The following is a 25,678-nucleotide window of genomic DNA, read 5'->3' as shown; positions in this document are numbered from 1 at the left end:
TCCCCATGCGTGGTGGCTTCGGGTCTTTGTCCTTGCCCATATTCGGAGGTACAGTAATGGGTCGCGAGGAGGACCGCGCCAGATTCGGGGTCAAGTGCTCTAACGGTGGAGGGGGGGAACAAGTTCTTCACATCCCCTTGCTGAAGAACCTCCCAACATGGTTCCAGACTGCGGAGCACTGCAGCGTCTCGACTGGGGTCAGTCCGTTCCCACTAAGGTATTATAGGCCCTCTCCAAACCCTCAGGGATCCGAGGCCTCCAGCCGATTGGAAGGCCAGGGATAATCCACGTCACCACCCCAACAAGAACACAGGGGTCAAGGCTGGCCAGGGCCATCTAGGTCCAGTAGAAGAATCAGCACTCGGTTGCAGGGTAGTGGAAGGGGGGCCCGCTTCATCAAATCACTGCCCTCACGTCAGGCTCCTCGCGGCCCACCCCCACTACGACAGGGCGGAAGGAGAGGGTGACGGTCCCTCGTCTACTCATGTGGGCCCTGAGGCCTCAGCAGGCCTACTCAGCGTGTCGTCCAGGCCTCAGTCTTCCATATTCGACCAGATCCCGCTCCAGCCCTGCCCCGGTACCAGCTCAGAGGGGGGACGAGGGCACTGCCACAGAGTGCAGAGAGCTTGCCGCATGGGCCGCAGCTATCCAGGACTCCATGTCAATCTGTTGCGTTGGGCCAGTCTGTTGATCCCCTCCTTTCTCCGATGTGACCCTCAGGCCTCACTACCGGGCGGCACAGCGCCCCACAACCGCCCGGTTCACCTGGGGTTGCGACTCGGTGTACCGCCCATCTGTCTCTGCTGCGGACTGCAGGCCCCACAGTGGCAGGGCACACCACCCTCGTAAAGCCGGCAGCCGGGAGCCCCACGTCCACGAGTGTGGTGCGGTCCGGTAGGATCTAGCCGGATCAGGGCAGTAGCATTTACGGCACACCCCCATCTGGGCACAGGGGGCACGGAGGCCGATAGTCCTCCCGATCACTTCCAGAGGCTCCGTGTCTCAGTGGTGCATTTCAGGATTGGGAGTTTGCCGGGCCATCTCAGCTCCGCGCAGGCACCATCTTGTCGGAGCGGGCGCGGTGTTTCTTTGAGACCTGTAGCGGTGGCACGGGGGTCGATTAACCACCCGGAGTCCGTCCAGAGTGTGGCCGGGGTGTCAGCAATGCCTGTAGATCTGAGGCAAGTGTTGTCCAAGCCTTCGGACTGCCGGATTCGTTGTCGGATGGAGCTTTCAGCCGGAGCTCGGTGAAAGCGCGTCTTACACGGCCATGGTGTTGGCCACGCCCCTCTTGCTAAGATATTCTTGTAGCATGACGTTTAGCACGCAATGTCTTGCTACCATGCTCACAGGTCAGTATACATCCATGCAAAACCCATAGAATCAACAAATATACAAGGGAGAGTCACAGAATCAATAGACAACCAGGTGAGGGTGACGTGGTCAGCAAAAGCACACAACCTGGGGTGGTGCCTAGTGTACGTAACCAACGGTGAGAAGTACTGCATCAGCACATGACCTGGTGAGGGTTATTTCATCAACTAGGTGAATGCTAATGCACAGCTAGGTGAGGGCTAACTCACACCCCCATGCATGAACACACAACCAGGTGAGAATCAAGTTAGCACAACGTGAGTTGCTGGGTTCACACACGTCAGTACCATGCTCACACTCAAATTAACATGGCTTACTGCAGGTGGCGGTGTCCTGAATAGTGCCTGGCACTAGGAAACAGGTAACACCGGCACAAGGAAACCTAAGAAGTGGTGCCAGTTGCACTGTTGAACCCAAGAAGCCAAGAGCGAGAGCCATAGGAGCTGATGCAGCAGGGATGTGAGAAGCTTGACAGCCTCACTGTAAATTCTCTTTCACTCAGACAATTACAGAGTAGTCCACAGGGACTTAGTGCACTTGCCCTTAAATGTTCTTTTAAGCTGCCCACAGCCCCCCAATAGCTCCTCTCGAATACTCTGGCATCTTTGTCTGCCTAAAAAAGATAAAATGTGCTTGTTAATGGCTTGCTTTCCGCACTCTAACTTTAAGATTTGATGAGTGGAAAGAGGGACAAAGGGGTATTGAGGATGAAAGAGGCATTGCCAAAAATCTGAATCACTGGGGCATGATAATATTGGTAGCAGACTCCATCCAAGACAGAGAACATTCTTTAGGAGACTTGTGATGGAGTCTCTGTCTCCTCATCAAGCCCCTTCTACCCTAAGTATAAATATTGTATATCCACTTCTGTTGCTACTAGTATCTATGTTGCTATGTGCTGTGGTCAAACCCCTTTCCCCTACTACTGGGCCTTCCTCTTTCTGTCAGTCACTGCTCTATTTTATCAGTTTAGAAAATATCACTGTGACAGAACGAAAGATGAATGTGGGAAGCATGGAAAGGAGGTGTGCAGTCTGGGGGCAAAACCAAAGTCCAGAAGCATAATCAAGTCTGCCCTATTTAGAAGTTCTTCAGCGAAGGTCCCTGGCAGCATCTCACTAAGCCAATGAGGTCTAATTATTCAAGCCCAGCAACTTATTCTGGTGCTTTGTGCCCAGCTACATTAGTTGGCAAGAAAGTGAGAAAGCCAGCAAACCCACACCAACCTTCATCCCCCACCCCACCTCCTGCTCCAGCTTCCCTAAGGGTCAAAGGTGATAGAAATGAAGGAGGAAGTACCAAGCTCACCTGAGTTACCACCCCAGGTTTAAGTTGGACGGCAGTGTGCTCTGCAGTCTCAAAGTGAACCATTGCAAAAAACCTTCTATAGAAGAAGGAGGCTGGAAGCATGAGATGGATTATAGAGGGAGAGAGATGTAAACATGGCCCGTACAGAGCGTACCAAATAAGCATAGCCGTTTCCCATCAGGGCCCTTTCAGTTCCCCATACATTCTTGTGGCTCCTTAGATGTGTCTTATGGTGGAGGAGCAGACCAGGAGCACCAGGGTTTGTTGGGTACTCTAGAGTTGACCATTACCTCAAAGAGCTTCCTAAAATGCACCACATGTGGAGTAGCTTAAAATTGCAATTTAGAGCATATGGTACATGAAGATTTATCCATGAACATTGCCTGAGGTCATGATAGTGAAGAGAGTAGTCTTAATGAGTCCCCTAAAGTGCCTCCCCATGTGTTTGAACAAATCAATATGTCACCATCAATGTCACAGATCCCTCAGCCATGGCACAGTGAATCTTTGCTGTTAGTTGACACCTAGAAGCCAATGATTGTCAAACTGTTGGAAGACCTGAAGTGCAAAACAGAAAGATTCTAGATGCTCTTCACAGAGAACCTGTGGAGTCTCAGTGAACACAAAAGATTCGCAGACAAGATTAACCCATTGCATATCTTCAAATCGAACTCCAACCTCACATTCCCTGAGAGGCAACATAGAGTCCACTGGAAACTGCATTGATTAATACTCTATGTTCTGGCAAGGGGTTCAAGCCCTCCTCGGTGTTGTAAAGCAAACAGCCAAAACAAGCACCCAGTACAAGGCCCAAATAACTGGAAAAAGGCCCTTTCGCTGCATGAGTTGCCCATGAGGAAAATAAAAGTGTAGAGGGTGGAGACATCAGTACCCAAGGCTCTGAAAACAACAGCTGAGACTGTGGCTAGGGCGACATTAAGAACAAAACCCTCCCTGCCCCCAGTCGAGGACAACCAGAACTGGACTCTGGCGAATGATGCCAGAAATATAATTATCACTGATGCACCAAAAGTGACGGCAAGAGATTCAAGGAGGCTTTATGAAATGCAAACATTCTGAAACCATGTAAAGTACAATCCCCTGGAACTGTGGCGTGTGAGATTTTTGACAGCAGCTATGAAAAAGATCTTGAGTAAAGTCTGAATTTATCTATTTGTTTCCATCTAAGGTAATATGTCACATTTCCTAAATCCCACATCTAGTAATGGTTGTCAAATGCATATATTTGCTGTTGGACTTTTTCCACCAACACACATGTTTTACACAACACTGTCTTGTACTTTGTCCCTCTTATAGTTTTGTGCTTTTTGTCCCATCCCATCATGTAATTGTTTCTTTACTTTTAGTCAGTGATGGCTTGTAGGTAACAGTGGCGGGGGAGGGTGTGAGGAGGGCGGGTTAGAAAGAAGAAAAAAGACTTACCTGCCCATTGCCACTGCCTGTTCTTCCTCCTCGATGTTCTGCTGGCTCCCGGCAGCACCCAGGCTCCCCATAGCCAATTACGACACTGCTGTCTCCATAACAGCAGTCTCATGTTTGGTCTGAGCAACGTGGTTTGGTGCTCAGACGGGGACTGACAGCCTGTGCATGGTCTCCACCCAGGCTGTGCATTACAGCCCGGTGGAGAGCATGCAAAGTGCGCGTGTCTGTTTGGCCGGCCAAACTATCAGGCGAACTTCATGCAGCAGCAACCACTCCTCCTCCCTCGACGCCAAGGGAGCCCGACCCCACCCCGCCCTAACCTGTCTGGAAGATACTACAAATAAAATGATAATAAAGTCTGTTATTATCATTTTATTTTTCCTTTTACATGGCTCCGAGAGCATGCTCCTCCACCTTAGCGAAGGAGCCGCCACTGCCTTTAGTACGCAAAAGCCGGGTGGCCAAATGCTAAATAAAAACCTGTAACTTGAAATAGAGTTGGCCCAGAACCCTGTGATGCCCAAGATTACCGAGCTATCACATAACCTGGATATGGTCACAGCGTAAACACAGAGTCCTATGAGACAGTCTGAGCATTGACTGAGGTGAGCCATGCAATAGCAACATTCAATTAAGTGAGTCCGAACATGTCAACACACAAGCACTAGAGGCAATCGGCTTCCACATCAGATCATCCCTGGATCTGCAGTCTTCCTACAGTTTGTGAGATGATCTATACGGGGACCTTCTGCTCCAGGCTCATTCTGAGAGATCGTTCAATGTACTAACATGGGTGTTTTTTTCTTTGTTCGTGGCAGGTGAGACAGCTTAGTGTGGAAATGAGTACCATCAAAGAAGAACGTGACCGTCTGCGATCGATTTCTGAGGATAAGGGACCCAAGGAGCAGCTAGCAAAGGCGATCCGTGATCGCGATGAAGCCATAGCCAAGTAAGGATTCCAATAATGTTAAAGAGTCGGAGGGACAGGAGGGAGATGGGTAGAATATTTAAGGATGTGCTCCCGCTCTGTAACTCCAGAGCTATGGGGCAACTCTGATCATCGCTAAAGTACTTTGGGCATATTTACGAGCCCCGTTGCATCGCTCTTGAACCACGCAATGTGGTGTAAGAGGGACGCAAGTCAAAATAGGGATTTATGAAGCCACGCAAGGCCACCTTGCATGGCCCTGAGTGGCTTCATAAATATTGAGTAAAGCAACACAGCCCAAATCGCTGTGTTGCTTTACTCTGCAGCAGGGAGGTGTTCCATGGGCGTTACAAGGGTATTCCGACCCAACTTCAATGGTTTTTGACCTGGTAAACCTGGAAATGCACCAAGAAGATTTACCTCCCCAGGTGAGGTGTACCTAGGAGAAATATCTTTATTTCTCCTCGTTACTTCCTCTTTCTATGTGTGCTGCATTCTGCAGGATTGTTTTTGTGCAGGAAGGTGTCCCTTTTTTCACCCCACTTAAAGCCCTGTCTCAAGTAATGATCACTTTCTGTACCTGAACCTATTCTACAGTCTCATGTTATGTGTTAGCCCGTTTTGCCATCTAGTGGTTGAATTCAGAATACCAACTTGTTTATTGGAAATTCGGGGGCTTATTTACAAGGGGCGTCAGGGGCTTATCAATAAGCCTCACCATTTTGGCTGTCGATCGTGGTTCGTGATTATGTAGCCCCAAAGCCAACAATGCACAATACATAAAATAAACATATATGATTCTTGCTACAGGTGATTAATCACTGCCAGAATAATGTATGTTGATCTGTAATAGAAGCCACACAAACCTAACAATTTGGATGTTCTTTCACTCAGGATTGGGCTTAAAGGAACATAAAAACCCACATTAAGTTCCACTTTCGGCCTCTGTATGAATGAGAAAAAATTACATTTAATTCATCTTTAGAAAAGGCTTTAATTGAAGCATTTGGCTTGTGCATAACCGTAGGTGTTAAACTGACATACTCGCATTTTGGCTAAACCATAACGAGCTAAAAACCTTTGTGATGACCGTAGAGTGGCAGACCTTGTTTTTAACAAATATTCAATGATCGTGCTTATGTATAGTAAATTATAATGCTCCCAATACGAAGGGGAGGAAGTTCTTCATTGTCCTAAATATTTAGGGGCACGGTAAATTACAGGTTCATTCTCCAGTATTAAGAGTATTTGGGTGAGGCAGAAGCTTGCATGTATCATGTTTCCTAAATATTTAACTGCACACAACTACATAGTGATACTTTAGTTCATTGGCTTCAGAATGGTTGAGAAAGGTGGCAAAGTCATTGAACATGGCTGGAATAGCACACTGAGAGCAGATTTCATTAGTAATAACATACATGTGCATACAGTTTAAGACACAGGAAAACTAATTGCTGTGTCAGAATCAAACAATTCTTTGTTAACTTCTCAAACAGGGATTAGAACTAACAAATGTATATTTACAAATACATATATGAAAAAGAATCAGACTAAAGTTTAGAAGTATTTAAAAATAACATTAAATAAAATACACTTTAGAAAACCAATACGCACTCAAACCAAGTACACAGCTTTATCTACAAAAAATACATAATTTAAAAGTTTATGAAAACATATTCACAACATTTAAAAAAATTAAACATACAGATAAAACAATGAAAACATTGCACATTTAATATGTTAAAAATATTTATTTAAATATGTTTTAATTAAATACTTCCCACCAAATCCCTAACAAAACACAACCAAAAGATAAAATGTATTAAATAATCAAAATCTTTGTTAAACATGTAAATGAATACATTAAAAAACTATAAAATTAATAAATAATTCCAAAAGAAACACTACTCTCCCAACCCCCCAATAAACTCCACAACTTGAAATTACAGTTTCATATGTAGTTTAAACATGTGTTAAACATGTGAACAAATAAATAATAAATAGAAAATATCTAATTAATCAATTCAAATGAACTAATTAATAAACCTACCCTCCCAAACCTCATAAAAACACAACCCGAAAAATACATACATTACTATAATATTTAAAAATAATAACAAATACATTTCACAACAATGTACATAATAAAAGTAAAACTTAATACAATAAAACAACTTTGTAAAAACAATCATAAGGTAGATACAATTTTAAAATTCAATGATGTTGTACAAAAAGTACAAAAACGCTATACATTCAGTATTTCTGACCACTATGTTTTTGTGGACACAATATTTTGGCCACTACATTGTGGTCAAATGATATTATTGAGTTGATGTTTAGGGGTAACAACATTATGGCTGATGAGAAAAAAAGACAGCAGGCATGTGGCTCTGTCCCAATCTTACAGGCCTTTCAAAAGCCTACCTTATCGTCCAGTTTTCCAACAGGTCAATCTAACTCCAATGAATAATAACAATCTCTAGGTGCAGTCGATAAAAGTACTAACATTGCCCACTTTGATGATACTCAGTTTACCAATCACGGAAGATGAAAGGCTGAGCTAGCATTGCCCCATGACTTGCAGGTCTCAGCAGATTTCAGCAGAAAGCACTTACACTCAATGGTGCATCATGCAAGATGATGCTGATGACAAAGGGGGAGCAATAACCTAGCAGCCACCAGTGAAGAAACACGCCCCGTTTAAAAGACTAAGGGGCAGATTTACAAGCCCTTTGCGCCTCTTTTACGCCGCCGTTGCGTCGCTTTTGTGATGCAGCGGCGGCACAAAACCAGCGCCATGCTGCGGGGTATTTACAACGTGACGCATCTGGGAAATGCGTCACGTTGTAAAGCCCTGCGCCAGAAGTAGGCGTCCCTGCGCAGGGGGGGGGGCATTCCGGCGCAGGAACGCCTCCTAAAAGTGGCTGAGTGAAATCTACAAGATTTCACTCAGTCACTTTTGAGCCCATGCTGCGTCAAAACCCTGCGCCTGCTTGAAGCAGGCGTAAGGATTGACGCTGCATTTCAAAGATAGGGCACCCCGGAGCCTTGCTGGGAGGTGCGTCGCGCTTGCGGAAAAGCTGGCGGAAAAGTCACGCATTGCTGAAGTCATGTCGCAAGCACGACGCAACTCCAGAATGCGTGTTGAGGCCTATTCCCACTACACTGCATCAGTACTTAACGCCTTCTTCAAGCAGGCGTAAGATTTTGACGCAGTGGCGTCCTAAAAGTCGCGCAGTGAAATCTTGAAGATTTCACGGAGTCACTTTTACGAGGCCTTCCTGCGTGGGAACGCCCACCCTGCATACATTATACCTGACGCAGGTAGAATGTGACGCAGGGCTTTACAACGTGACGCATCTCCCTAGATGCGTCACGTTGTAAATAGGCCACATTGTTTGCGCCGCTGTTGTGTCAAAAAAGTGACGCAACTGCAGCGCAAAAGTCACGCAAGGGGCTTTTAAATCTGCCCCTAACTGTTGATCTAAAATAAGTGTGAAATCTGTGTGTATGATCAAGTTTGGTTTGGGAAGCTCAGCCAATACCCGTCATACTGCCACCGACAACGGCTGACGATATATTGCAGAAGGACAGTCAGAGGATGGAAATGAGGTGTAATGGGTAGTCCAGTTGGGTGGAATAGATTACTGTCATAGAAACAATTAGTTGAGGCCTCTGTTTAACATTAAAGGGGTTTATTAAAATCATCCGACTTCAAGTCTGTGGATGAAATGTGTTCCAGTGTCTCAGTCTCTATACCCCTCCAATTCTTACCCCTATTGGAGGGATAGCCTATGTGCTTAACAATACAGTGCACTCTCTTTGCCCATTCCATCCCGGGCCTCTTTGGTATACTCAAACTTTTGCAGTCATGCAATACAGTGCATGCAAGTCTCAGGGCTAAATAACATGCCCAGTCTTTATAGTTTCCTTTACAAACCATTGCTACCAGCTCTTAGCAGAGTAAGGCCCAATGAAGCACAGACTGCAACTGCCGGGGTGTACTTTTTAAATGAAGGCCCGGGGCTAGAAATCACGTACTTTGTGAAGATGGTGAATTATGGCAACAGTAGCTGCACCCTACACTTGGCGTGCATTAACGCTACCAGATTAATGAGTACACTAAACATAACTTTGATGTTTTTACGATGTTAGCAATTTAATTAATTTTGTTTTTCTTTGAAAAATTTGTATCAATGCTTCAATATCTTGTAGTAAGCTCACTATTTACATGCAAATATTTTATTTTCGTTTTAAGTATTTTGACTTTAACACCATAATTCCGTGTTCACATGTTAGTGGAGACTTAGAAAGTGCTATTTAATAAATCATGCTGGTGGACCTCCATGAAACTGCTGCTGCCCCATGGTGAAAGGAATGACTTTTCAGGTCAGGAAAGGATCTGACAATAAAACTCAGCTGTGCATCCTATGCCTGTCAGGCAGGGTTCTTTTCTATCGGCACCATTGATCAAAACAGTGGGGGCATATTAACAAGCCCCATTTGCCACTTAAGCGTCCCTTTTTTTGACGCCAAGGTGGCGTAGCACCATTTCCCATATTTACAAGGTGGCACTAAGCCACTTAACGTGGCTTAACGCCACTTTCTAACTATGCTCCCCAGTGCTATGGGTGTTGCTCTGGGCATTCCACCGGTGCCCTCATTGCTTTTTGACACTGCCCCAGATTTAAAACTTTGAGGCAGTGCCAAAAACAGTGCCATTCTAGCGCCAGGGATTACCAGTTGTTAAAATGGTGATACGAGGAGAAATCATTCATTTCTCCTCGTTTTTTTCTCTTTCTATGTGGCTGCATTCTCGCGATGAATGGTTCAGTGTCCCTTCCTGCACATAAACAATTGCCCCTGCACAGCAAGCACCCTTGCAACATGGCTTCAGGGTGCTTGCGCTGGTGCTAGGCAAGGCAGCTTTTTTTGCGCCAGCGCTAGGGGAAACACAGGGGTGCACTGTAATCTTGTAAATAAGGCACATCCCTGCATTTTTAAAAATGTCGGAGCACTGTGCTGCTGAATTTGGCGCAACTTTGCGTTCTGACTTTTTTCAGATGTTTCATTAGAATGGTGTACAGGCTACACGTCCGTGCTAGCACTTGAATAACGTTGTCGCTCACCCAACCACAAAGCATGCAGCTCCTCTTGCCGCTTTCAGCTCCCTGCATGCAATCTACCACCTTTGAAACCACCTGTTTGTTCATGGGTCCTAAAAAATATATTATCAAGCAATAAGTACATCAATCGTGTGACGTCTTGCAAAATGTGTAATCTATAACTTTTTCAGGTAATTAAATACCTGCTTACCTATGTAGTCCTCCAGACAGTCATGTCTCATTTTTGTAAATAAGTAATGTCTGATGGGTAACAGATTGGTTTTGTGGCTAATAGTCAGAAATCTGTCCCTGTTATTATTTCCAAAAGTAACTTTTTCAAGTTTGTTGAAACGTGTTAAATGTTGAGACAACACAGGGGGTTGGCACAGCACTAACTCACGATGTTAATTTAAACCGCTTCATTGTCTGTGGAAGGAGCACCATCTAGTGGTATAGTTATTGGTTGCACATCGTTTGGCACTCATTGAAACCTTGTCATCTTCACCTCCTACTGTCCTTTCCATCTGGTCTCTCTCTCCGTCCGCATCTCAAGTTTATAAACATTTATCTTCTTCTCCAATTACTTGAGATAAGCCAGAGGTGGAACCCTTATGGGAGACTGATCTCCAACTGCCCCTCTCTGTTCCTACCTGGAATAGGATCTTGATTAAAATTAGGAAGTCTTCCAGGGCTGCTAACAATACCCAAACCTTATTTTACATCTACAACAGACTCTTACTGACTCCTGACTCATTACATAAAATAAATCCTACTCTCTCTCCCTCATGCTGGTCCTGTAATGCATCCCCAGCAGATTTACAACTCATGTTATTTTCATGTCCCCATGTTCATAACTTCTGGAAACAAGTTTGGAGACATATCAAGAATATCTTTCACACTCAAGTCCCCTTCACTTTTGTTGATATATTTCTAGGTAGTGTATCTTCTGAATGGGAATCACACTCAAATAATTTTCATATTATCGACATACTCCTTGCAGTTGCTTTCCAACAGATTACCAGGGCGTGGTAGAATGCCGCCCATATTTCTTATCAAGCCTGGTGGTATGGGGTTTGTTAAAACCACAGGCTAGATTTGTATTTGTATTTGTAGGGGAATTTATATAGCGCGTGTATACCGACAGGTCTCTTAGCGCTGACAGAAGGAGATTTGCAATCGGCCCGGCAAAGACAGTCCTGGTAACGGGGATGTTAAAATGTGTCTCTAAAAAGCAGCGTTTTCAGTAGCTTTCGAAAAGGGAACAAGCCTGGTTCTTTCCGTAAAGCATCTGGCAGTTGGTTCCAAAGACGTGGTAAGATAACAGAAATAGCTCGCCCACCCTTGGTAGCCAGATTGCTTCGAGGGCAGACTAGCTGGAAAGCATCTGTGGATCGAAGTAAACGTCCTGGAACATACTTAACCAGGCGATCCCTAATGTAGCTGGGGGCGTGACCATAAAGGGATTTATGAGCGATACATAGGCCCTTGAATTTTGCGCGTTGTCTAACAGGCAACCAGTGTAGCTTAAGAAGCAGGGGTGAGGCATGGGACCTCCTAGGAAGGCTGAGAACCAGCCTAGCAGCGTCATTCTGTACAACTTGGAACCGGTTAGTGAGTTTCAAAGGAAGACCTAGGTACAGTGCATTCCCATAGTCAAGGCGTGATAAAATAGTAGCCGAGACTATGGATTTCATGGAGGAAGTTGATAAGAGGGGAACCAGCTTCCTCAGTTGTCTCAAGATACCAGTGCAGGTGCCCACCACTGAGGAGACTTGATGACTCAGCGAGAGTTCTGCATCAATCTTGATTCCCAAGCTTTTCACGACTGGGGATGGGCAGGGAGGAGCCCCGAGTTCTTTGGGCCAAAACAGGCCGCTCCAGGAGTTATTGATTGTTGGGATGTCGAGAACCTCCTTTTTTTCGGGGTTAATTTTTAAAGAATTAACTGTCATCCAGTTAGTGGTGAACCTTAAAATACCTTGAACCGTTTCATGGGCATGGGCTGAGTTGTCAATCCTCAGAATAAGCTGAGTGTCGTCAGCATAGTTAAAGACACGACAGTCCAAATTGGACAGTGCAGTCACTAAGGGTTGTTGATAAATATTAAAAAGCAAAGGGGACAGCGCAGAGCCCTGGGGTACGCCACATGGGATGTCACCTCTCTTAGAGGAACAATCACCAAGATGAACCCTTTGCGAGCGACCAGATAGAAAGGATTTTAGCCAGTCATAGGCCGAGCCCCTGAGTCCCAGGTCCATCAGTCGGGTCAGTAAGATGGAGTGGCTGACCGTATCGAATGCTGCAGAGAGATCCAAGAGCACAAGTGCGCTCGGCTCTCTCTTGTCAGCATTCAATCTAAGATCATCAAGGACAGACAACATGACTAGCTCCGTGCTATGGTGGGCTCTGAAGCTAGCCTGGCGTGGGTGAAGAAGCTCGGATTTGTCAAGGAAGTCAGATAGGCTTTTTAAAACATGCTGCTCTATAACTTTAGCCAAGAAGGGGAGTTGTGAAATTGGCCTATAGTTTTTCAGTTCAGCCTTGTCAGCTCCTGGCTTTTTCAGTAAGGGGATAACTCTGGCCTCCTTCAAGTTTGATAGCACCTGGCCAGTGGCCAGGGAGTTGTTGAGAAGCGAGAGGATCTGACATTCCAAAACTGGGCGAGCCAGCTGAAAGATCCTAGGTGGACAAGGATCAGCCGGTGAGCCAGATTTTATTTTATTTATCAAGAAGGCCATAGCTTCTGAATCCAGGGGGGGAAAGTGGGCAAGAAATTGGGCTGGTAAAGTGGGAGGCGACGCCAGTCCCTGACTGCTCAGGGCAGCGGCAGCAGGAGATCTATTAATCTCATGCAGAATATCTATCACTTTCTGAAGGACTGTAAGGTGTCGACGTCAAAAGGTATTAAAGTTGACTTGACATCGACTTTTCTGCTAAGTTCCTTTAAGATCTTGAAGGTTTCCTTTTGTTTATTCGGGGCATCAATAATCCGAGCCTCATAATATTCTGCTTTCCTGGAAGTGATAGCTTTCTTATAGAGGGCCAGAGCTGCTTTATAAAGGATCAGGTCAGAGGCGTTATACGCTCTCCTCCACTGTCTCTCAACTTTACGCAGGCTCTGTCTGTGTATCCGTAAGGCCTCATTGAACCAAAGGGCCCCTTTATTTTTGGACTTTATTCTTTCCCTACGCTCTGGAGCCAGGTGATCAATGGCCGATTGGAGGGTGTCACTAAGAGATTGACTAGCTAAGTCGATATTGGTATAACCCTCCTCTGGCCTGTATGGAGGTAGTCTCTGAAGAAAATCAGTAAGATTATCCGACTGGATCTTATGCCAGCTTCGCACTCTCCTCCATTCTGGAGGGGAAAGGGTGGAAGGACAGTCCAAGGGAACCCAGCATGAAATTAGGAAATGATCCGACCAGACACATGGGAGACAATTTAACCCCTTCGCTGCTAGGCCTTTTCCCCTCCTGTGCTAAGCCTTTTTTGGGCTATTTGGGGTAGTGCGCGCTTAGGCCCCTGTAACTTTTTGGCCATATTAGGTATCCACGCCAAATTTGCATCCTTTTCTTCCAACATCTTGGGGATTCTAAAAGTACCCAGGGTTTGTGGATTCTCCTAGAGGGTTCCCAGGAATTAGTAAAAATACAGCAAAATGTTGTTTTTTTTTGTGAAAAATGGGAAAAACGGGCTGCAAATGAAAGCTTCTGGGTTTTTCTCTGCAAATGGTATCAAAAAAGGGTTTGTGGAGCTGAAATCACCATTTCTCCAGCTTTTAGGGAATGACAGAATTTTGTTAGAAAACCAACATTTTTTACACAGTTTTGGCATTTTTCTGGGACATACCCTATTTTTGCTATTTTTTGTGCTTTCAACCTCCTTCCAGTTAATGGTAGAAATGGGTACAAAAACAATAATGGATCCTAGAAAGCTATACATTTTTGAAAAGTAGACAAAATTCTGAATTCAGCAAGGGGTCATTTGTGTAGATCCATCAAGGTTTCTTTATAGAAACTACCAGTTAAAGATAGGAAAAATTAAAAATTAGTTGAAAAAAGCAACCTTTTGAGTCAACGTTTTCACCTGTAACTTCTTCTAATTATCACATCTCTTAGAAAGCAATGTACCGTTACATCCACTGGACCTTCCTGGTTGTGGGGATATATAGGACTTGTAGGTTCACCAAGAGCCCAACGAACCCAGAGTGAAAAACTGAGCAGCATTTTGTAATGTTTTTTTTTTTGTTCCGGGTATATAGCAATTATTGTGGGAAAATGTATACATGGAAAAATCGGTATGAAAGACACCTATGTATTTCTGAAATGGGAACAAATTACAGAGTTTAGAAACAGTGCATATTTGCACATTTTCGAAATTGGGAATACTCATACTTGCATGACAATTATTAGTCATTTTTCAAAATGACTTTTTTTTTACACAATGTCTTTCATTTGGAAGGGAGAAATGCATCCAAAATCAATAGGTAATAACAGTTGCTTTACAAATCTGAACTACCCTAAGTCTCCCGATAAAAATGGTACCTCACTTGTGTGGGTAGGCATAGTGCCCACGACAGGAAGTGGCTCAAAACCTAAGCTGAACACACCACATTTTCACACTGAAAATTTACACTTTTTTTGCGAGGAGTCTAGCTGTAGTTTTTGAACCCTAGCCCTGCCGGCATCTAGGGAAACCTAGCAAACCTAAACATTTTTTAAAACTAGACACCCAGGGGAATCCAGGATGGGGTGACTTGACTGCCTCCCACCATGGTCTGTTACCCAGAATCCCTTGCAAACGTAAAAAAATGACAAAAAAAACACATTTTCCCCACATTTCTGGGATGGAAAGTTCTGGAATCTGCGTGGATCCACAAATTTCCACCCATCCCGCGTTCCCCAAAGTCCTACGAGAAAAATGGTACCTCACTTGTGCGGGTCGGCCTAGTGCCCGCGACAGGAAACGGCGCAAAACGCAACGTGGTCACACCTCAATTTTGCAGAGAAAAATGACCCCTTTTTGGCAAAGTGACTAGCTGTAGTTTTTGAACCCTAGCCCTGCCGGCACCTAGGGAAACCTAGCAAACCTATACATTTTTGAAAACTAGACACCCAGGGGAATCCAGGATGGGGTGACTTGACTGCCTCCCACCATGGTCTGTTACCCAGAATCCCTTGCAAACGTAAAAAAATGACAAAAAAAACACATTTTCCCCACATTTCTGGGATGGAAAGTTCTGGAATCTGCGTGGATCCACAAATTTCCACCCACCCCGCGTTCCCCAAAGTCCTACGAGAAAAATGGTACCTCACTTGTGTGGGTCGGCCTAGTGCCCGCGACAGGAAACGGCGCAAAACGCAAGGTGGTCACACCTCAATTTTGCAGTGAAAAATGACCCCTTTTTGGCAAAGTGACTAGCTGTAGTTTTTTAACCCTAGCCCTGCCGGGACCTAGGGAAACCTAGCAAACCTAGACATTTTTGAAAACTAGACACCCAGGGGAATCCAGGATGGGGTGACTTGACTGCCTCCCACCATGGTCTGTTACCCAAAATCCCTTGCAAACGTAAAAAAATGACAAAAAAAACAAATTTTCCCCACATTTCTGGGATGGAAAGTTCTGGAATCTGCGTGGATCCACAAATTTCCACCCACCCCGCGTTCCCCAAAGTCCTACGAGAAAAATGGTACCTCACTTGTGCGGGTCGGCCTAGTGCCCGCGACAGGAAACGGCGCAAAACGCAACGTGGTCACACCTCAATTTTGCAGTCAAAAATTACCCTTTTTTGGCAAAGTGACTAGCTGTAGTTTTTGAACCCTAGCACTGCCGGCACCTAGGGAAACCTAGCAAACCTATACATTTTTGAAAACTAGACACCCAGGGGAATCCAGGATGGGGTGACTTGACTGCCTCCCACCATGGTCTGTTACCCAGAATCCCTTGCAAACGTAAAAAAATGACAAAAAAAACACATTTTCCCAAAATGTTTGTGATGGAAAGTTCTGGAATCTGCGTGGATCCACAAATTTCCACCCACCCCACGTTACCCAAAGTCTTACGAGAAAAATGGTACCTCACTTGTGCGGGTCGACATAGTGCCCGCGACAGGAAACGGCGCAAATTGCAACGTGGTCACACCTCAATTTTGCAGTGAAAAATGACCCTTTTTTGGCAAAGTGACTAGCTGTAGTTTTTGAACCCTAGCCCTGCCGGCACCTAGGGAAACCTAGCAAACCTATACATTTTTGAAAACTAGACACCCAGGGGAATCCAGGATGGGGTGACTTGACTGCCTCCCACCATGGTCTGTTACCCAGAATCCCTTGCAAACGTAAAAAAATGACAAAAAAAACACATTTTCCCCACATTTCTGGGATGGAAAGTTCTGGAATCTGCGTGGATCCACAAATTTCCACCCACCCCGCGTTCCCCAAAGTCCTACGAGAAAAATGGTACCTCACTTGTGCGGGTCGGCCTAGTGCCCGCGACAGGAAACGGCGCAAAACGCAACGTGGTCAACCCTCAATTTTGCAGTGAAAAATGACCCTTTTTTGGCAAAGTGACTAGCTGTAGTTTTTGAACCCTAGCCCTGCCGGCACCTAGGGAAACCTAGCAAACCTATACATTTTTGAAAACTAGACACCCAGGGGAATCCAGGATGGGGTGACTTGACTGCCTCCCACCATGGTCTGTTACCCAGAATCCCTTGCAAACGTAAAAAAATGACAAAAAAAACAAATTTTCCCCACATTTCTGGGATGGAAAGTTCTGGAATCTGCGTGGATCCACAAATTTCCACCCACCCCGCGTTCCCCAAAGTCCTACGAGAAAAATGGTACCTCACTTGTGCGGGTCGGCCTAGTGCCCGCGACAGGAAACGGCGCAAAACGCAACGTGGTCACACCTCAATTTTGCAGTGAAAAATGACCCTTTTTTGGCAAAGTGACTAGCTGTAGTTTTTGAACCCTAGCCCTGCCGGCAGCTAGGGAAACCTACCAAACCCAGACATTTCTGAAAACTAGACACCCGGCGGCTTCCAGGGAGGTATGGCTTGCGTGGATCCCCCCACGTTTCCTTACCCAGAATCCCCTGCAAACCTCAATTTTAGCTGAAAAAATCACTTTTCTCACACATTTTGGGGTGGGAAAGTTGTGGCATCACCGGGCTCACACAAATTTACCACCACCCAGCGTTCCCCCAGGTCTCCCGGTAAAAATGGGGCCTCACTTGTGTGGGAGGCCCAAGTACCCGCGGCAGGCAAGGGCCCAAAACGTAGTGAGGCGACATCAAAATGGCCTATCGCAAAACCACCTGGTTTTGCAAGGGGGGTCACTTAGGTTTTTGGCCCGGTGCTCGGCGGCCATCTAGGGAAACCTACCAAACCCAGACATTTCTGAAAACTAGACACCTGGGGGCTTCCAGGGAGGTATGGCTTGCATGGATCCCCCCACGTTTCCTTACCCAGAATCCCCTGCAAACCTCAATTTTAGCTGAAAAAATCACTTTTTTCACACATTTTGGGGTGGGAAAGTTGTGGCATCACCGGGCTCACACAAATTTAGCACCACCCAGCGTTCCCCCAGGTCTCCCGGTAAAAGTGGTGACTCACTTGTGTGGGAGGCCCAAGTACCCGCGGCAGGCAAGGGCCCAAAACGTAGTGAGGCGACATCAAAATGGCCTATCGCAAAACCACCTGGTTTTGCAAGGGGGGTCACTTTGGTTTTTGGCCCGGTGCTCGGCGGCCATCTAGGGAAACCTACCAAACCCATGCATTTCTGAAAACTAGACACCCGGCGGCTTCCAGGGAGGTATGGCTTGCGTGGATCCCCCCACGTTTCCTTACCCAGAATCCCCTGCAAACCTCAATTTTAGCTGAAAAAATCACTTTTTTCACACATTTTGGGGTGGGAAAGTTGTGGCATCACCGGGCTCACACAAATTTACCACCACCCAGCGTTCCCCCAGGTCTCCCGGTAAAAATGGTGCCTCACTTGTGTGGGAGGCCCAAGTACCCGCGGTAGGCAAGGGCCCAAAACGTAGTGAGGCGACATCAACATTGCCTATCCTAAATGTCGCATCACTACGTTTTGGGCCCTTGCCTGCCGCGGGTACTTGGGCCTCCCACACAAGTGAGGCACCATTTTTACTGGGAGACCTGGGGGAACGCTGGGTGGTGGTAAATTTGTGTGAGCCCGGTGATGCCACAACTTTCCCACCCCAAAATGTGTGAAAAAAGTGATTTTTTCAGATAAAATTGAGGTTTGCAGGGGACACCCCCAGCCAAGCTCCAGTCCACGGACACCACCAGCCAAGCACCAGTCCGCACACACCACCAGTCCACGCACACCGCCAGCCAAGTACCAGTCCATGCACACCGCCAGCCAAGCACCATTCCACGCACACCGCCAGCCAAGCTCCAGTCCACGCACACCACCAGCCAAGCTCCAGTCCACGGACACCACCAGCCAAGCACCAGTCCACACACACCACCAGTCCACGCACACCGCCAGCCAAGTACCAGTCCACGCACACAGCCAGCCAAGCACCATTCCACGCACACCGCCAGCCAAGCTCCAGTCCACGCACACCACCAGCCACGCACCAGTCCACGCAGACCACCAGTCCATGCACACCGCCAGACCACGCACACCGCCAGCCAAGCACCATTCCACGCACACCACCAACCAAGTGCCAGTCCACACACACCAACAGCCAAGCGCAAGCCTACACACACCGCCATCACATTTAGGATTTTTTTAGAAAAAAATAAAAACAAAAACAAATCGCAAATAGATACAAATCTTCTAACAGAAAATCAGCAACTAAATACATTGCACTAACACCAACCTTGAAACAGAATCAAATTATCCAAAGAATACAGACCAGGCAGTTCACTTTACCACTCATGAATGCTCCCAAAAATTCTTTCGCGTGTGGTACGCTCTAAAACAAGCAGGGAGACACAGTGCAGGATGAGAAGGACAGTCGGGGCAGTACATACGACTCTCCTTCCGCGAACCTCTTCGCCAACAGACTCTACATCTCCTACTGGGAAAATCTTTTGCGGGTGTGGGAGGAATGTGATCTGGAAAGTGGCGTTCTTTCAATCTAGCAACATCCTCCACCACTCCAACTCTAGGAACACTTGCCTGTTCCACTACAACAAGGCTGCCTATTACAGACTCCTGAAACTTAGCAAAAGTCATCTTTGACTCAGGGCAAGAATCCTGGAACACAACAAAAGCATTAAACATTGCCAAGTGGAAAAGATGGATAGCCAACTTCTTGTACCAAATGTAAGCCTTACGAAGAGCAGTGTAAGGTTCCAACCTCTGATCTACTCTGTCAACACCACCCATGTGCCTATTATAGTCTAAAATGCACACAGGTTTGCGCGCTTCAGCGACCTGACCCCAAACAGTCACAGGTGCAGTGCTTTCATCATTGATGGTAGTCAGCATGTAGACATCTCTCCTGTCTGTAAACTTCACAGCAAGAAGCTCCTGGCAACGCAACGCACTGCACTGTCCCCGCCCAAGCTTTTGACAAACAAGTTCTTTCGGGAAACCTTTGCGGTTAGAGCGGATTGTGCCACAAGCAAGAGTGTCCACTTTGGCCAATTCCCTGAACAACCGCACACCAGTGTAGAAGTTATCTACATATAAATGGTGGCCTTTGTTAAAAAATCCTCTACCAAGTTCCCAAACAATTTTCTCAGTCACTCCAAAAGTGGACGGACAACCAGGGGGGTTAATCCTAGATTCCTTACCGGTGTACACCCTGAAATTAGAGACATATCCAGTCCTACTGTCACACAGCATATACAGCTTTATTCCATAGCGTGCCCTCTTACTAGGAATGTATTGCCTAAAAACCAAGCGGCCCTTGAACAATACCAAAGACTCATCCACTGCAATTTCTTTCCCAGGGACATAAATCTCAGAAAATCGATCAACAAAGTGATCAAGGACAGGCCTAATCTTAAAAAGACGGTCACAGTCAGGGTGATCTCGTGGCAACGCTAAACCATTATCAACAAAATGCATCATCCGAAGCAGAAGCAAATACCTGTCACGAGTCATGACTGCCGGAAAAATAGACGTTGCCATCAAGGGACTGCTAGACCAATATGAAGACATTGATGGCTTCCTTAGCAAGCCCATCAAAAAAGTTAAACCCAAGAACTTCTTCATCTCTTCAAGTTTGGCTTAAGACTGGCACCGTTGTCCCTCAAAAACTGTTCGGCATACAAATTAGTCTGCTCAACAATCTCTGCCAAAAACACATCGTCCATAAACAACTGAAAAAAATTTATCGGCAAAAGGTTTTCAGTATTCACTCTAGACCCTGAAACACCAGTAAACTCTGGCAATGCCGGCTGCACCATGCCAGGGGCAACCCAGAGGTCATCACTTTCAAAGGGAAGCCTTGCAGCCCCAGCCTGCAGCCCAGATGCCTCTTGCCGCACTACACCAACGGGAAGCCTTGCAGCCGCAGGCTGCAGCCCAGAAGCCTCTTGCCGCACTACACCAACGGGAAGCCTTGCAGCCCCAGGCTGCAGCCCAGATGCCTCTTGCCGCACTATCGGCACATCAGTCTCCTCCTCTAACACAGGCACTTCATCTGCACTAAGAGTATCTTCATCATCCGATGACCCCATACGGAGAGAAAACTCACTGCCAGAATCGTCCCCTGCCTCCTCTCCCTCAGATGCAGAGTCAGTCTCTGAACCATGGTCAGAGGAAGACTCAAACAGCAAACCAACAACCTGCTGAGCAGTAATCCTGCGGCTAGCCATTATACTTACTAAGATAGAAGACTGCACAAACAAGTCAACAACAACCAACAATGTGCAAACCAAGGGGCATATCAACAAGGGCTTTATCTCTGCTTTTTTGGCTTTAAAAGCAGAGATAAAACTAGCGCCCTATCAACAACAGGGTGCTAACACGCAAATTTGCATGTTAGCACCCTTTTACTCTACGCTTCCCCTTGCATCTCTAATGAGATGCAAAGGGGGCGTTCCAGAGTAAAATAATAGGAGAAATGTCGCTAAGCGACATTTCTCCTATTATCAAGAATGTCGCTAACCCTGTTAGAGACAAAAAAAGCAGCGCTAACCGTGGTTAACGCTGCTTTTTTACGTCTGGTATTTTTCTGACTTAGCCATGATATCCTATGGAAGGAGGATATCATGGCTAAGTTTGCCTGTCCCTATCAACAAGGTAACGTGAGATTATCGCTGGGTTTCCAGCGATAATCTCACGTTAGCCTGTTAGCGTGAGAATTTTTATCGCTATTGAGATAAGCGTTGCTAATAGCACGCTATCTCAGCGATAAAAATTCACGCTAGCCGGCGATAATTATCCTAGCGCTAAGTGGGCTTAGAGATAATTATCGCCGGTTGTTGTTGATATGCCCCCAAGTAAGTAAATAAATGTGTACCTTTATCACAAAGATCAATGTACTCAAAAACTATACAATCCAATTACAAGAGACAGCTGCACTCACCAGAAACCAACTCTGCAGTGACACAGCAAAAACCAACGATATCAAACTAGAAAGAAGAAAAAAAAACAAATTACTCACAAGACAACAAAATACACATCGAGCATCAATGCAAAAAGTTTTTGACACTCAAAAACCAAACATACTGCTATTATTACACCATTTGCAAAAAAAAAAACAGGAAGAGAAATCAAACACATTTACATTGTACAAAAAAAAGTCTCTTACCAAACTACACAAACAGCAGAACCACCAGTAACAAAACGGCAAACTGAAAAGAGGAAAAGCCTTCTCCTAGAACAAAAAAGTTAAAAAAAAACCCATTACAATTGCAATTCACAAAAAATATAACAATATAACAATAAACATTATAACATGCTATGTCACTACCCAAATGGTCAATCGGGTTGTGTGCCAGGTGGGGCAGAAAACAGCAGGAAAAAAAAGGCTACTCAGTCCCGGGGCGGGTGAGCCAAATACATATAACAAATTTTAATTGAACTAATTCCCTGGTGTCTAGTGGGCTTTTCTGCCCCCCCTGGGAGCAGAAACGGCGAAAAAATAAAACCGGTCTGCCCCCAGAGGGGGCAGAAAAGTCTTCAAAAGAATTAGGGGGCCCAGGAAGCGACCCTTGCCCAAGGGGTCGCTTCCTACAATGATAATCAGATCCCTGGTGTCTAGTGGGCTTTTCTGCCCCCCCCTGGGAGCAGAAACGGCGAAAAAATAAAACCGATCTGCCCCCAGAGGGGGCAGAAAAGTCTACAAATAAATTAGGGGCCCAAGGAAGCGACCCTTGCCCAAGAGGTCGCTTCCTACAATAATAATTAGATCCCTGGTGTCTAGTGGGCTTTTCTGCCCCCCCTGGGAGCAGAAACGGCAAAAAAATAACACCGATCTGCCCCCAGAGGGGGCAGAAAAGTCTTCAAAAAATTTAGGGGCCCAAGGAAGCGACCCTTGCCCAAGGGGTCGCTTCCTACAATAATATTTATATCCCTGGTGTCTAGTGGGCTTTTCTGCCCCCCCTGGGAGCAGAAACGGCGGGAAAAAAACACCGATCTGCCCCCAGAGGGGGCAGAAAAGTCTTCAAATAATTTATGGGCCCAGGAAGCGACCCTTACCCAAGGGGTCACTTCCAAAATAAAAAAAACACACATCCCTGGTGTCTAGTGGGGCATCCCTGCTCCACGATCGCGACGCTGTGCGTGATCGTGGAGCAGGAATGCCCTGTATTGAGACATCAGGGGGGAGGAAATACTCTTTCCTCTCCCCCGATGCCTCAATACACTCCAAAAGGCCCCCGCCGCCCCACTGGAGCAAACAACACTCACCCTCCCTCTGTGGACGCCTAGAAGCAAATGGCTTCCAGGCGTCCGAGCGCTTCCTGATGACGGCGGCGCGCGCTGTGCGCGCTGACATCACCAGGAAGCGTGGGGGGGCTCGGGGGTGGCAGCGGAAACTCTTCCGCTGCCATCCCCGTCTGTGGGGGCACGATCGATGCCCCAGGGGGGGAGCACCAGCGCTTCCCCCAGGGGCTGTCCTCATGACGGAGCGGTTCCGTCATGAGCACAGCCCAACCGATGCTCATGACGGAACCGCTCCGTCATGAGCATCGAAGGGGTTAAAAGTCTATCTTGCTGGTTGGATGACCAAACCAGATCAAGAGTGTGTCCCTTAAGGTGAGTGGGGCCATTTACCAATTGATGGAATCCTAAGTTTGACATAGTCAAGTCAACTTGACTAGCCTGAGACTCACGGGGACTACTTTCCCAGTGGAAGTTAAAATCTCCCACAACCATAAGCTTTTGATAGCGTGTACTAAGGTCCGATATAGTTTCGCAGAAGTAGTCGCAAAAACCAGGGGTGGCGTAGATAGAGCGTACGTTCACCCCGTTTCCCCTGCAATAAAACGAGAATACCTATGGTCACCTATTACTCTTTTTCTAGACATATCTGCAAATACAGCACAAATCCATAATCCGCGAGTTGAAGAAGCACCTAAACCCCCATGATTTCTTTTTAGTTGTCTATTTAATAATACTATTTCCTTTTTATCCGTCTTTCTGTCATTATGAAATTCAGTAGATATTAATATTTATATAAGTGGTTATGTTATAAATAATATTACATGAATGTCATTTCCCACCTTCTTCCCTTCCCCTCTTTTCTCTCCCCCTCCCTTCCCATATCACCTTAACAGATTATGCAGTTAAAATTGTATTTCCTATTTCTGTATTTTATTGTGATGTTTTATATTATATCAATAAACTTCCTTTTCAACTAAAAAGAAGTGTCCCGGTAATTGGTGAGCTATTTAGGACACCTAATACAATCCAACTCCACTGAGTCTGAATTTACCGCAAAAAAATCCACAGGTTTTGGTAAAGGCTGAATTTTTCTACCGATAAATATCAGCAGGTTTCGCTGTTTTTTCAATTCCTGGACTTACCTTTTACATTCAAGTGCATTTTGGGAGTTATAGTCTTGGTTAATTTAATCGAGATAATTTGACCAACACACCTGATAACAATGACATGTTAAAACAAAGTCCAGGAATGGTATAGTATCACAGTGACAGCCATCTGGGCACCCAACTCATTACAAATGCCTGTTTGCCTAGGGATTGGAATTACTAGTTGTGTCATCCTTGCAGTTTCCTCGTGGTTAATTCTAGCAGGTCAAACTTGCCTACATTTATTGGGGGACTAAGGCCAGTAAAAAAGCAAAGCAAGCAGGAATTTGCTGTGGTTAAAACTGGGAGGGGAGGAGCTTAGCGCTTGACCAAGATGGCCGCGTGAGCCTTGAGCTCCCGCTACCCTCGCGCCCTCCGGCACTCATCCTGTCCTAAATCCTGATTTTCATGCACGGAATCCTGCAGATGAGTCACAGCTGGGGCGATTGACATTGTCCGGGTCAAGATCGCCCACCGGGGACCGAAGTTGTGCATGGCGGAAGATTGCGGCCTACCTCCGACGGATGCCAGGGGCTTGCGTTGGCAGGATGCCCGGCCACTAATTGAACAACAGCGGCCTTGGGAGGTGTGAACTGACGGACGGATGCCGTGGCACTTTCACTTTCGCTTTCTCGCCCTTTGTTTGCTCCGGGTTGGGAGTGCGTCATACAGATCCTCTGTTGTCTGGAAGACCTCCACCCGGTCCTGACTGGCTGTTGGAGACCTAGTCGTACCTGTCTCCTCTACCTGGGTGAGGGACGCCCTCTTGCGACTGACCGTCCTGCTGTCCGAGATGTCGACCAAATCGGAGGCAGACAGGTCGAAGTCTAAGACTACCAGGCGGGGAGGCTATGTCCAATCCAACAATATGGATCGCTATGCCCAGCAGAAGGGGTCGCCTGGTGGATCGGGACAATCGCTGGAAGCACAGAAGGCCGATTCATCCCCAGCCTCGGAGTTATCATTGCAGGATATCAAGGGGGCGATAGATGGGATGCAATCTTCGATTGGGCGACAGTTCGAGACCCTGGCGCACAAGGTGGACATGATTTTGGTCGATGTCAACTTGATTCGCGCGGATCTGGGGAAAACTAATGAGCGGGTCAAGTCCCTGGACCTCAAGACTACTGGCCTCGCGGACGATGTCTCGGAACTCCAGGCTGAGGTCCGCAAGCTACGAACCGCGAATGACCTCTCCGCTCGCCGGCTCGAGGACTTTGAAGGTCGGGCCCGGCGCAATAATGTGCGCATTATTGGGGTCCCGGAAACTTCGGATGAGCTCTCCGTGGACCTCCTCGTCGAGGACCTGGTGGTGAATCATCTTGCGCCAAAGGGCCTCGGCAAGTTTTTCGCGGTGGAGCGGGCTCACCGAGTGCCTGGCGGACGGCCTAAGGTGGGAGCCCCCCCGCGGCCGATTGTCGCCCGGATCTTCCACTTTCGAGATCGGGACGCTATCCTGCAAGCATCGAGGGTGACAGGCCCGGTGCCTTTTCAAAATGCCTCTGTGAGCTTTTACCCTGATTTCACCCAGATGGTGCAGAAACAGAGGCAAAGTTTCCT

At 46.5% G+C, this 25,678-nt stretch overlaps 1 protein-coding gene across 2 annotated transcripts in view; it reads left to right on the top strand.

Annotated features, from left to right (window-relative positions):
* BICDL1 (BICD family like cargo adaptor 1) overlaps positions 1-25,678 on the top strand; it is a 337,524-nt gene that overhangs the window by 212,390 nt on the left and 99,456 nt on the right. For both annotated transcript variants that reach the window (XR_014970393.1, XM_085633220.1), the window contains exon 8: positions 4,944-5,074. Coding sequence is in view for 1 of the 2 variants with exons in the window: in XM_085633220.1 (XP_085489346.1) it covers positions 4,944-5,074 (131 nt within the window). In the remaining variant the exon portion in view is untranslated. The remainder of the gene's footprint in view (positions 1-4,943; positions 5,075-25,678) is intronic.

This window comes from Triturus cristatus, chromosome 11 (assembly GCF_964204655.1).
Source record: "Triturus cristatus chromosome 11, aTriCri1.1, whole genome shotgun sequence".
Taxonomy (NCBI): Eukaryota; Metazoa; Chordata; class Amphibia; order Caudata; family Salamandridae; genus Triturus; species Triturus cristatus.
The sequence above is the reverse complement of the archived record's forward strand: the minus strand, read 5'-3'. Positions and strand labels throughout refer to the sequence as shown.